Source organism: Gordionus sp. m RMFG-2023, chromosome 3, assembly GCF_954871325.1.
Source record: "Gordionus sp. m RMFG-2023 chromosome 3, tfGorSpeb1-WG-v2, whole genome shotgun sequence".
Taxonomy (NCBI): Eukaryota; Metazoa; Nematomorpha; class Gordioida; order Chordodea; family Parachordodidae; genus Gordionus; species Gordionus sp. m RMFG-2023.
This window is the reverse complement of record NC_088777.1, coordinates 26,078,185-26,092,562: the sequence shown is the minus strand read 5'-3', so window position 1 is coordinate 26,092,562 and position 14,378 is coordinate 26,078,185. Positions and strand designations below refer to the sequence as shown.

The following is a 14,378-nucleotide window of genomic DNA, read 5'->3' as shown; positions in this document are numbered from 1 at the left end:
TATTTTAATATATCAATAAAAAGATATAAATTAGGATGAGAATATGTTATATACTCTTTTAAAGAACGATGAAATCCCTCAACATGGTTATTTGTTCTTACACCTTGAACATCATACATGTTCCACATCTTATATTTAAATTTAGCGTTTGGGTTAATCCAAGTACTTTTAAAGTATGTAAAGAGATCTCTTATGGGATCTAAATTAAAGGCCTCTACTTCATTATTTAATTCTGACAATACCAATGGTATGTCGATTTCGGTTAAGAAGGGTATCGCCATTAGTCTGCGATAAAATCTTTTAAAATCAGGATTAAGACGACTATATGCTGTCAACCTATTACCCTGTATTCGTCTTAAAATACATTGACAATAATGAAAGTAGCATCCCTTGACAGAAATGGTTGGAAAAATTTCTTCGAGTGTTGTAAGTGCTCCCACGAAATCTATAAGTGCTTTAGAAGGAGAAAAGGAAATACCTATAGATCGGCAATAGTTTTTTAAAAGATTCAACATTTTTAGATACGTTTCTTTATTTTTATTTGGCAATAATATATATGCGCAAGGAATTATTGTATGATTAATCATTATATGAATAGTGTATAATTGCTTAAATAATAGAGGACACGAAAAAAATGTGCCGTCCATCAAAATTTAATCGGCATTAGAGAGACTTTCAAGTAGTTCATGTGTAGAAAATATTAATAATTCATTATTTTCATTACAAATTAAAAAAGTCTTATTATCAAGTGTTAATTTATAATCACCGTATAATCGGATATCAGAATTTATAAGAGGCAAAGGTGGTCTCAATGATTTAATAACACGATTCATAATAGTTTTGACAGATAGAAATGTTGGTAGAGTATTAGAATAGAGTTGAACGAGAGGATCCATTTTTCTAATACGCATAACTTGATTATATGGGTACGCTCGAATTTGTTCTTTAAGTTTATTCATAGTTACTAAAATTGCATAATGCTCTTCCTCAGATTCAGAAGGATGGTTGTGAATATGTGTCAATGTAAACTGCATATTTAATAATGTACCTCTTGCCGTACAATGACAGTCTACATTTAAATAAAATTCCAAATTTATGATGAACATATAGAAATTTATTTGAATATAACAAATTACGTTTTTTTTGGGAAAGAATAAAATTATATGGCTGTTCTACATTTAAATATGAGAATTGAATGTTATTAACTGATATTGGTAAAGTTACAGAGCTATCAGCTGCAATGGAGATATCGATTACAACTTCTTCATCTATAAAACTTTCGTCCAAAAATGGTAAAACATGGAGATCATCCTCTCCATCTTCTTGTTCATGATTAATCACAGAAGTTACAATCTCTTCATTTCTACCCATCGATTCTTAAGGAAAAATATATTTTTGATTAATTATGATAAAATTAAAAAGAAAATATAGTAACAAAATTTTGATTAACTATGATAAAATTAAAAAGAAAATATATTAACAAAATTTTGATTAACCAAAATCAGCATCTTCTCGAATAGGATTGATCATCGAGGATATCGACTCCGGACCTTCTTCAAGGGTCCCAGAAATCCCCACAGCACCTCCATCTTTTTGTTCATGATTAATCACAGAAGTCACAATCTCTTCATTTCTACCCATCGATTCTTAAGGAAAAATAATTTTTGATTAATTATGATAAAATTAAAAAGAAAATATATTAACAAAATTTTGATTAACTATGATAAAATTAAAAAGAAAATATATTAACAAAATTTTGATTAACCAAAATCAGCATCTTCTCGAATAGGATTGATCATTGAGGATATCGACTCCGGACCTCCTTCAAGGATCCCAGAAATCCCCACAGCACTTCCATCTTCTTGTTCATGAATATTCACAGAAGTCACATTATCTTCATTTCTTCCCAATGATACTTAAGGAAAAATATATTAATTTGTTTCATATTATATTGTAAAATACTTTCTTCTTGCAGTCAAGTACTTGCAAATATCTAGAAAATAATAAATTACATCTTGTATATTAAAATCTTGCATATTAAATAATTTACCATTGCATTCTGCTGTCAGAGTAAATACATTATTTAATGTAAATCCTCTACCATGGCAGGTTGGAGAAGTACAAATATAATAAATTTTACATTTATAATATTTGGACTTTCGGTATGAAGTTGGTATCATTATTTAAGATTGCCACAATAACAGTATTGAAGTAAATACTTTAAAATATTAATATGTAAAAATTTTAATTAAAACAATTACCTTTTCCTTTAAGGAGATAAACAAATATACAATATTGATGCAAATTAATGAGATAACCAAAATTACAGTATTGAAGTATATACTTTAAAATATTAATATGTAAAAATTTTAATTAAAACAATTACCTTTTTCTTTAAGGAGATAAACAAATATACAATATTGATGTAAATTAATGAGATAACCAAAATTACAGTATTGAAGTATATACTTTAAAATATTAATACGTAAAAATTTTTATTAAAACAATTACCTTTTCCTTTAAGGAGATAAACAAACATACAATATTGATGTAAATTAATGAGATAACCAAAATTACAGTATTGAAGTATATACTTTAAAATATTAATATGTAAAAATTTTAATTAAAACAATTACCTTTTCCTTTAAGGAGATAAACAGATATACAATATTGATGTAAATTAATGAGATAACCAAAAATACAGTATTGAAGTAAATACTTTAAAATATTAATATGTAAAAATTTTAATTAAAACAATTACCTTTTCCTTTAAAAAGATAAACAGATATACAATATTGATGTAAATTAATGAGATAACCAAAAATACAGTATTGAAGTAAATACTTTAAAATATTAATATGTAAAAATTTTAATTAAAACAATTACCTTTTCCTTTAAGGAGATAAACAAATATACAATATTGATGTAAATTAATGAGATAACCAAAATTACAGTATTGAAGTATATACTTTAAAATATTAATATGTAAAAATTTTAATTAAAACAATTACCTTTTCCTTTAAGGAGATAAACAGATATACAATATTGATGTAAATTAATGAGATAACCAAAAATACAGTATTGAAGTAAATACTTTAAAATATTAATATGTAAAAATTTTAATTAAAACAATTACCTTTTCCTTTAAGGAGATAAACAGATATACAATATTGATGTAAATTAATGAGATAACCAAAATTACAGTATTGAAGTATATACTTTAAAATATTAATATGTAAAAATTTTAATTAAAACAATTACCTTTTCCTTTAAGGAGATAAACAAATATACAATATTGATGTAAATTAATGAGATAACCAAAATTACAGTATTGAAGTATATACTTTAAAATATTAATATGTAAAAATTTTAATTAAAACAATTACCTTTTCCTTTAAGGAGATAAACAGATATACAATATTGATGTAAATTAATGAGATAATCAAAAATACAGTATTGAAGTAAATACTTTAAAATATTAATATGTAAAAATTTTAATTAAAACAATTACCTTTTCCTTTAAGGAGATAAACAGATATACAATATTGATGTAAATTAATGAGATAACCAAAATTACAGTATTGAAGTATATACTTTAAAATATTAATATGTAAAAATTTTAATTAAAACAATTACCTTTTACTTTAAGGAGATAAACAAATATACAATATGGATGTAAATTAATGAGATAACCAAAATTACAGTATTGAAGTATATACTTTAAAATATTAATATGTAAAAATTTTAATTAAAACAATTACCTTTTCCTTTAAGGAGATAAACAAATATACAATATTTATGTAAATTAATGAGATAACCAAAATTACAGTATTGAAGTATATACTTTAAAATATTAATATGTAAAAATTTTAATTAAAACAATTACCTTTTCCTTTAAGGAGATAAACAGATATACAATATTGATGTAAATTAATGAGATAACCAAAATTACAGTATTGAAGTATATACTTTAAAATATTAATATGTAAAAATTTTAATTAAAACAATTACCTTTTCCTTTAAGGAGATAAACACAAATTCAATATTAAAGTAAAGACTTTTTCTAAGAAATATTTTGAAATTTTGAAGCGAAATGGTATAATAACACAAATTCAATATTGAAGTAAAGACTTTTTCTAGGAAATATTTCGAAATTTTGAAACGAAATGGTATAATGACAAAAGACAGACAAACGGATCGGACCGATACCAAACCCGCAATTACTATTATTAAAAAATGTTAAAAAGCAAATAAGCTAAAATGGCTGTCAAAATGGCCCCTATAAGTTTGAAGCGAGAGATTTTCAATGACATATAATAATACCTAGACTGACGATTCATTCAAAATACGTATGAATGCAAATCAGCTGGAGACGCCATTGACGCCATGTTGGTTAAATCGTGATAAAATTTATAATATAAAAAAATATAATGAATATCAATTATAATATCCTATAAAATATTCCATGGATATTCTTAACTATTTAGCAGAAATTCATGCAAAATTAAGGGAATCAATTAAAATATCCTCATGGCTATTCTGATGTATTAAGCAGAAATTCATGCAAAATTAAGGATCAATTAAAATATCCTTTCAAATATTCTGGATAAATTATGATTTTACAATAATATTTATAATATAAAAATAAATGCTTAGCTTCAGATACATTCTTAATAATATAACATTTTTTTTACATATTATAAATAAAGTATTATAGTATTTTGTTTAATCTTCTTAAAGTCCAATTCAAAATCATTTTTATATTATTCATAATATTTATTATGATTAAAGAAATGAAATACTTATGAATTTAATATTTTAAGGAGTTAAATTGAATCTTATTAACTATTTAACATTTAGCAACCATATAGCAGTTATGGAGAAAATTTAAACCATTTTTACTTTTAGTAGGATATCCTTACCCTATTTATTTTTTCCAATTAGTTTTATTTTATTTATTATTTTTAATAAGTTTTTATCATTCCTTTTTGTAATATTCAATTTTTTATGTTTATTATTGATTTACTATATTTCTTAGGATAAATTCTGTATTGCAAACAAGAGATATATCGCATACAACTTGTTCTTCCTTACATTATATTATCCAGTTTATTTTATCAATAAAACAATTATCATTAATATATTTTTTTTCAAACAGATAAAATAAAGATTAATAAAAATAAAATATTTTAAGACCTCATTTATAAAAAATGACCTTAATTTTAGATCAATTTAGCTTACTCTTATCTCTTTATTTTTAGAAGAATGGACATATAAATTATATGATGAAAATCAATAATTTTTCAAGATACTAAAGCCTCTAATAATATTAAATGTTGTATCATTACAAGAAATAGTTTATTATAAATTAAAAAATAGATATAATGTACCATAAATTACGAAATTCATTAATATAGCATCCATATTTTATTATAAATAGAAAATAGATATAATGTACGATAAATTACAAAATTCATGAATATATAGCATCCATATTTAAATATATACAGTCATAATATAAATTAAAAAAGATCATGTGCCAATATATTTATTGTCCTGCGAATAGAATGGTTTTCGTCAACTTCTGCCGAATATTGATATTTGAATTTTTGTTATGTTTATCTGCATAATGATATAACCTTATGTTTATATAGTGTTCCACTATTAATGTAATTAATATTTGATAATGACTGAATGTAGCCTCCTGGTTTAGCATATGATCTACCAGATCATCAAAAATGTTTGTTTCCATTGCTTTAGAAATAACAAATGATACTATGCATTTAAATATAAATGACTTTTTTATTTGATTATTCTTTTCAAAAATATGAAATGCACTTTCTACTAGTTGACATAATTTAGATACGCTCTTTGAAGGGAATATTAATCCTTGATTGTTTTTTATTTTAATTAAATTGTAGCTCTCATTGTCTTCACAAGTTTTATCGATCATAGCAGATATACAATTATAACATTTTACCTTTTTTTCAGATATAAGTTGACGTATTATATAACCAGATATATATGTTGCAACATTATCAAGGTAGAGTGATAATTTTGGGATATTTGGCACATCTATAAATGATATATCTATAGGATATATATGGTCATCATCATTATCATTTTTTTGATAATCTCCACAAATAAGGTTAGTATTATCGATTGGAATACAATTACCTGTTGTTAATGCTTCCATTTTTCCTATCAAGACGGCTCTAACGGCAGATCGTAATTGATAAGCGGATGGATTATTGTTAAACCCTCCTCTGCTGCATAAACAACTAAAAAATAGTTCAAGATGATCTTGGGAGGTTTTGTAGGCTAAAACGTATCTAAAATATGAAAAATAATTAAGAAAATTAATAATAATTAAGGTTAGTCTTAAGAGGTATGCAAATATTTTAAAATAAAAATGAAAAAATACCTGAGTTTGAAAAGTAACTAAAAAAATTTATAATAATTAAAATCAGTCTTAAGAGGTATGCAAATATTTTAAAATAAAAAAATACCTGAGCTTGAAAAGCAACTAAAAAATTTTATAATAATTAAAATCGGTCTTAAAAGATATGCAAATATTTTAAAATAAAAATGAAAAATATATATAAAATACTTGAGTTTGGGAATAGGTCCTAATAATAATTCATTCCCAATACCCAGAATACTTTTCATTGATGTTATTAACCCCATGATGCAGGTTTTTCTATTTGATTCACCTACATATCTTCCATCTTCAAATTTTAGAGCTTTAAGGGTATTAATACATTTTTCAAAAAAATCCTTATAATAGGGAAGGGATCTTTTTGATAATGGAGCCTTAAACCCTTTAGCACAAATATTTCGAGTATTTAAGAAATCAAACATTCTATAAAAATTTTATTAAGATATTTATTTAATACTGATCAATCATTTGAATAAAGTCTACTGTGCCTTCACAGTTTTCAAACCCCTCAATTCCTAGCTCTTGCGCTAAAATAATTCCTTTAGCCACTGAGCTACTAAAAACTTGAACGGCATGTTTAACCTTTAAAAATAATATTTTAAAAGTATATATTTCTTTTTATTGTACTTTCATTTTCTGCTTATGATACTCAAGATGAGAACAGCCAATTTTATTAGCAGCCCTTAGTCCTTCCTTATCCTGTAAATTGTGAAGATTTTTTATATATTTCCAATTTATTATCTATTTGTAAAAATAACATTAAGGAAATATTTTAAAAGTAATCACAGCTCCATTATTATTATTGATTAAAAATTTTTTATCACCGAGCAGATTTCTAAGTAGCTTCATCAAATGGCATACATCCAATATAACATACACTTTTTCTTCACAATTACTAGGATGACTAAAATATGGAACACAATTATTTGGATTCAAAGAGGCGCCAAGTATTTGACACATTTTGATATTAGTTGAAAGGCCATCACATACCATTGCCTTACAGATGACCCCAGTATCATGTAATAAATGGAGTGCATTAGTTACTATGTTTGATAAGATCTCAGCACTGAGATAAGCTACTAAAAAATATCCTAAAGGAATTTTCCATGTACCATTTAAACATGTTGCCATAAGAAATAAAGCTTTGCTTGCCTCAGGTAGAGATTCGGAAGGTTTTATTCCGTTACCAAAATCTATATATCCATGAAACACTATTTTATACCAATGAATATGTCGCCGAATAGACATTTCATCAAGGCTTAAAATAGTAAATAATTGTACATGCGAATTTGATTAATCTAAAGAACCTAAATAAAATTATTATAATTATAAATTATATAAATTTTAAACCTGGCCTTATTTCTATTTGCTGGCTCCAAGATCTCAATGTAGATTCTGCAGGCATACAGAATTTATTTCTTATATAATTATAAGCTTTGGGTGAATAAAAATGTAATGTGGAAGCAAATTGTTTCATTTGGCTGCTATATTTTATTCTCCGAGGATTATTTAATCCTCCACTATGCAGGTGGGTTTTAATCAAAGATAAAGGAAGTCCAGTAAAAAAAATCCTCTAGTACATCTTCCCCTTCACCATTTATCAAATGTTTACTTTTCAATTTTTTCATTAGATTGTAAATTTAAAATTTTTTTATTTTGTCTATTTTCTCTATCAGAAGATGCCCTCATCTTTTTTCGTAACTTTTGAATATATATCTGTTGATATCTCACTTTCCGTGTTAAGGATGGTATATTTGCAGCATATAAATGATCATCTCGATATTTGGGAAATGTAACTACATTATTATTTGCATCTTTACTATTATTTACAGTTAATAATTTTGTTGAGTCAGTGTTTACACAAAGAAGTTTATTGCTAAGTATATCCTATTAATATTTTTTGAAAAGGTATTCATTCAGGTTAGTGGTTCATTAATATTTAGTAAAAACTCATTTTAATTTTCATCGTTAATCAATAAAATTAAATAAATAAATTACATCAATATTTTAATATAGACTTACATAGTTTATATCTCTATAACTGATTCATCTAAACACCCACACTCAAGAGTATTATGATAGCTGGTAGATGTTTTCTTAAATAAAATATTATTTGTATAATAAAAAAAATATATTGCTATCCATAAAATCAAAACATATCACTGATGTATATAGTAATTTATTAAATATGGCTCACTGGGCAATTATCTCTAAGAGGCTCTTCCAAGCCTTCCACTTCTAGGGTATTAATAGGTATTTCTAATTTTTTCTTAAATATTAATAGGTATTTCTAATTTTTTCTTAAATATTAATAGGTATTTCTAATTTTTTCTTAAATATTAATAATAAAATTTTTATTTATCTTTTATAAAGTATATTTTACCTTTTTAGCTTGAACTGATTCATCTAAGCACCTACCTTCAAGGTAATTTGGATAACTGGTAGATGTTTTCTTAAATAAAATATTATTTGTATAATAAAAAAAATATATTGCTATCCATAAAATCAAAACATATCACTGATGTATATAGTAATTTAATAAATATGGCTCACTGGGCTATTATCTCTAACAGGCTCTTCCAAGCCTTCAACTTCTAGAGTATTAATAGGTATTTCTAATTTTTTCTTAAATATTAATAATAAAATTTTTATTGATCTTTTATAAAGTAATAATATTTTACCTTTTTAGCTAAAGAGTAAATATTAGTAGCATAAGTATGATCATTTTTTTCTATATAGTTAAAATTTGTAGGAGTATTATTTGTATTCGATGGTATTTGTTATCTTAAAAAAATATAATATTTAAAATAAATATATATTCAATATTTATACATCCTGAAGGGGTCTGGAATTAAAAATGGATGGTACAGATCCTTCCTTTAGAATAGCATTACCTGAATGTGAGGGCATAAAACATTCAGGTTTGAAATGGGCTCCACAAAGCTTTGAAAACTTATTAGGAGTGAAATTTTCCTTATTCATTGCCTTTATCCATTTTGATAATAAAATTTCATTCTTGATAGGGAATCTTAAAAAAAATAATATTAATGTCTTAAATTAAGAAAAGAATCTTATAAAATAATAAAACCTATGAAAAGAAATTTTTTTATTAGAAATTAAGCTTGTATTCTTGCATGAAGTACAGCGACTCATATCAATCTATCTTTAAATAAAAACGATAATTATTAATTGAAGATATAGACAATTAAGGATAATTTTAGATGTAATTTTATCAAATAAAGGTAGGGCTGGCCAATTAGATAAATATATATGGGTAGACTAGACAGATAGATTAAGTATAAATATATTATTATTTTTTTAGTTATATTTATTTTCTTATATAATGTTAAATAAAAAAATAAAAATAATAGATATAAATAAACTATTATTATATGATATGATGAATGATAATTATTTTATTTTATATTTTTATATAATTTTATTCCTTATTTAATATAAAATTATAAACTTGGGTAACCATTTCATAAAATTTTTATGTCAGCCTGGACATTTTTAGATATTTGAAAATTTAGAGCTAATATTCTACTGTATAAAAATATATTACAATATGTACATTTATTTCTATTTTAAGAGCTATGTAAATAGAATACTAAATTTAAAAATAATATAGTTAATTAACAAAAATCAGATTTAAATTTTTATAACTTTTGGGCTAAGCATTATACAATTTTTATATATTTTTAAAAACAACCTTCAAAATAAAACAATTTCTAAATCTTGAGTTATAAAATTGATACTTACCTAAGCCCTAGATTGACTTATAATATGAATATTCTTATATAATCTTATCAGATTGCTAACTCGAATAAAAATTGCTGATGCTTACCTACACGTTATAAGCAAAAAGCTTAAACTTATTTTATAATATATGACTATATTATCGCAATAATTGTAGATATTAATAATTTAGAAAATAAAAATAATGCTTTTGATAAAATAAAATGTTTGATTAATAAAATTAAATAAGTAGCAAATTAAATATAAAATTTAACAGATCATGGTAATAAAAACTAACTATGGGAAAATAATTCATATTAATATAACCATAGTATATTGATTAAAATATTTACTTAACAAATTCAAATATGCTATTGAGCAAATTATCATCGATGTAACAAATATGGTGTTTATGGGGCCGAGGATAGGTGCAACCCAGTTGCAAATATATTTGATGCTATTGACAATCTTTTAGATGGCAAATATAATAATGGATAGGTGCAACCCAGTTGCAAAAATATTTGATGCTATTGACAATCTTTTAGATGGCAAATATAATCACGGATAGTTGCATCCTAATTTCAAATATAAATAAAGATAATGACAAAAAATATGCTAATTTTTCATGTGGGAAAATTTAATAAAATTTTAAAATAAATAATAAAAATTAATAATATATAACACCTTATGAATTGGGATCTAACTAAAATTCTTTTATGAATTCCATATAATATCAAATCTTCTAATTACTTTTTATCCTTAAATAATAGATACATACCTAAGTGCTTCAGGGTTTAAAATAAATAGCTGATATTATTCTAACAAAAATATGATCCATCACTTATAATTTCAAATTTTTCCTACATTTATATTATTTGGGATCTAAATTCTTCCTTATATCAAATCTTCAGTAGATTCTTTATTTTATTTTTAAGATAGATACATACCTAAAAGTGTGTCAGGTTAGCTGATATTATTCTAATAAAAATATGATACTTGACTTATAATTTCAAATTTTTCCTACATTTATATTATTTGGGATCTAAATTCTTCCTTATATCAAATCTTCAGTAGATTCTTTATTTTATTTTTAAAGATAGATACATACCTAAAAGTGTGTCAGGGTTAGCTGATATTATTCTAATAAAAATATAGATCTTTCATTTATAATTTCAAATTATTCCTACTCTTATATTACTCTAATTGTTTCAAGTTTTTTAGGCAAAAATTTTTGAAATTTGGCTTTAATAATAAATTAGAATTTATAAAGTGCTCTTATATTTTTTAAAATTATATTTCAGTTAAATTAATGAAGAAAAAAGAAATTAAAATTACTATAAATAATTATTTAGGGTATAGTATAGGAAAAAGTGTTATTATCCTTCAAAAAAGCTTTTTTTTGCTTTAATTCTAACATAAATCAAATTAAAAAAAAGAGATAAAATCAAGTCAACAAATTCAATTGAAATTATTTTATTCATAAAATTTCATTTACAACTGTAAATCTAATAAATACATAAATAAATAATTATAATCATTTAATAATTAAAATATAAAATGCGAATAAAATTTTATTTACAACTGTAATACATAAATAATTATAATCATTTAAAAATTAAAATATAAAATGCGAATAAAAATAAATTTAACAATTTAAACAATACCAATAAGTTTTATATGCTTTTTATTAAATTTTTTGACATTTAAAATGAAACCAGGACAAGCAAGAATCACATAATATGGAGGCATTATCATTTAAAGCAATATAACATTTTTGACAAATCCATGGCTCTGCCATAATCTTCTCATTTATTTCCAGAATCTTTTCCCAGACATCATTTGTGAAATAAAATTTTATTATTTTAAAATCCACATCATCATTTTTTAAAGATTGCATATCATTTTTTTTGGTACTAATGTCATCAGAATTTAACAACTCATTAATTGAATGAAGACTGTTTACATAATTTATTTATGATCCATTCTATTAAATTATTTGAGCCAAACTTGTATATTGAATAATTTGATATCAGAATCAGTGGTGAATCTATTAAAAATATCATAGTTTTATTTAAAAATATTAATTTACCTTGAATTTTATTAAATTATTTGAGCCAAACTTGTATATTGAATAATTTGATATCAGAATCAGTAGTGAATCTATTAAAAATATCATCTAATTTTATTTAAAAATATTATTTTACCATTTGAAAGAATTAATGGTTGAATTTGTATATGTTTGTAATTGGCGGGGAAAAAAAGGGGGTTGCACGCATCCTTTGCGGTTTATGGCGTCTCCAGCTGATTTGCATTTATACGTGCTTAAAAAAGCATTTTAATGAATGAATCGTCAGTCTAGGTATTATTATTGGATTCAGGTCTAAATCGCATTACGTCATACGTCATAATAAGCGCAATTGCCCTTTATCGCTATATGAAACAGCAGAGCTACTCTTGGACTATCTCATCCCATCTAATTGGGTTAAGAAATTTGGGGGTAACCTATGAGATGAGCCCATCCACAATTTTTGGGCAGGCTGCAGTTACCTGTGCGCGCAAGAGGCGAAACCACTTGCTTAAACGCCTACGGGAGATAAGAAGAAAGAGAAAAGCCCGTACCCGATTAAGTAAGATGTATATTATAGGGAGGGGTATTGGTAAATTTTAAGTTTATGGTCTATATTGAATTTGTTTACTAACTCAACTTTGCTTTTTGTAAATCCATGTGAAGGAATCTACTATCAATATTGAGATATAATGTTCATAGAATCTGTAAATAAATATGATTAAAATATAATTTTATCACTTGAAATTTTTCTACCGGATCAATTATAAAATAAACCCTCCATTATAATCAAAATGGAATAAGAATACTTGGTTATCAAATACTTTAGTTTTATTTCAAAAATAATTCAATATAAAAATAAGCATGTTCAAAACATCTTCTTTATTATAATAAATATTGTATAGTTTAACTAAATATTCTAAAATTCTATAGATCTGCGAAAATCCTAGGTTCCCGTTCTAAATCGCTAAAGTAATAATCGCTCTAAATCGCATTAATCAAAATAGCATAAACATACTCACTTTATGTTACCACTAGAAAATTTAAATAATATACTTAAATATTACATACATATATATAATTAATAAATATACCATATATAATTTACCTACATATTATAAAATATATGATGTTATTATAATATATAATCAATATGTTAGTTAAATATATATATATGTTAAATAAATATTTTAAAATATTAAATATATTTATAAATTATTTATATATATATAATTTAGGTATATATTATCTTAAATAATATCGATATACAGTAAAATTAAATATATATATGTTAAGTAAATATATTTATATATTATTTATATTTATATTACATGTATAATAAATATATATACCATATATAATTTACCTACATATTACATATATGATGCAGTGGCGTAGCTACGGGGGTGGTTTTCGGGTTTGGAGATTATTTTTAGATTATAAGTTCAAAAGTCTTAAAAGTGATTTTATATCAATTATATTTTTCTAATTTTGATGTTTGTGGAAGGATATTATATTACTATTGAAATTATTCTGGATAGTATTTTTATAAAGTCATTGAGAATAATCTACTAAATTTTAATAACATATTATTGATGTATTTAAAAAATATATTTATTATATATTTTCGAAGATATGGTTATTTGTAAGATAAACCCGGCCGAAGGCCTTGGCAAAAGGGCCGAAGGCCCGTTAAAGGGGATCTGGGAGGCGAAACCCCCCAGCTATATGTATGGACCCCCTCTAAGGAAAATTCCTAGCTACGCCATTGATATGATGTTACTATAATTTAGGTGTATAACAAGTTTACTACTAGGGAAGCAATCAAAAATTTTTTTTAATTTTTATTAATTAGTAAAACATAATAAAATTAAATTAATATATAAAATTAAGTAGAATTCATCTTTGTTTTTGAGTAAAATGTGCTAAATTATAAAAGTTATTGCTAGATTTCAATTTTTTTAATAATTTTTTTTCAATCGAAATTAAAAATAGATTTAAAATTTAAAAATATTTTTAATTTATTTATTAAAAGTTAGCGGAATATCATAAAATTATTTTATAAAATTCTAAATTAATTGCTTAAAATAATTTGGTGCATCAATGGTATTGTTTATAATTATAAGTGTCATGGCT

At 23.8% G+C, this 14,378-nt stretch overlaps 1 protein-coding gene and 1 long non-coding RNA gene across 2 annotated transcripts; both read right to left on the bottom strand.

The window, feature by feature from the left end:
• Window positions 1–5,395: 5,395 nt before the first annotated feature.
• LOC135926284 (uncharacterized) lies at window positions 5,396–9,217 on the bottom strand. Its single transcript, XM_065462089.1, has 6 exons — window positions 9,121–9,217; window positions 8,993–9,064; window positions 8,823–8,891; window positions 8,495–8,535; window positions 6,611–6,769; window positions 5,396–6,332 (listed from the first exon to the last, which is right to left on the bottom strand). The coding sequence occupies exons 5-6, from the start codon at window positions 6,685–6,687 to the stop codon at window positions 5,549–5,551; spliced, it is 861 nt and encodes a 286-aa protein (XP_065318161.1). The 5' UTR covers window positions 6,688–6,769; window positions 8,495–8,535; window positions 8,823–8,891; window positions 8,993–9,064; window positions 9,121–9,217; the 3' UTR covers window positions 5,396–5,548.
• Window positions 9,218–9,268: 51 nt separating this feature from the next.
• LOC135926285 (uncharacterized) lies at window positions 9,269–10,672 on the bottom strand. The gene is made up of 2 exons (XR_010571829.1): window positions 10,531–10,672; window positions 9,269–9,467 (listed from the first exon to the last, which is right to left on the bottom strand). It is a non-coding gene; the product is annotated as an uncharacterized LOC135926285 (long non-coding RNA).
• Window positions 10,673–14,378: the final 3,706 nt, after the last annotated feature.

Excerpts from the sequence above, each read along its gene's own strand:
- LOC135926284 (XM_065462089.1), bottom strand. The coding sequence starts at position 6,687 with ATGGGGTTAATAACATCAATGAAAAGTATTCTGGGTATTGGGAATGAA. Across the intron at positions 6,333-6,610 it reads GGACCTATTCCCAAACTCAA|ATACGTTTTAGCCTACAAAA; the intron begins GTATTTTATATA and ends TTCATATTTTAG.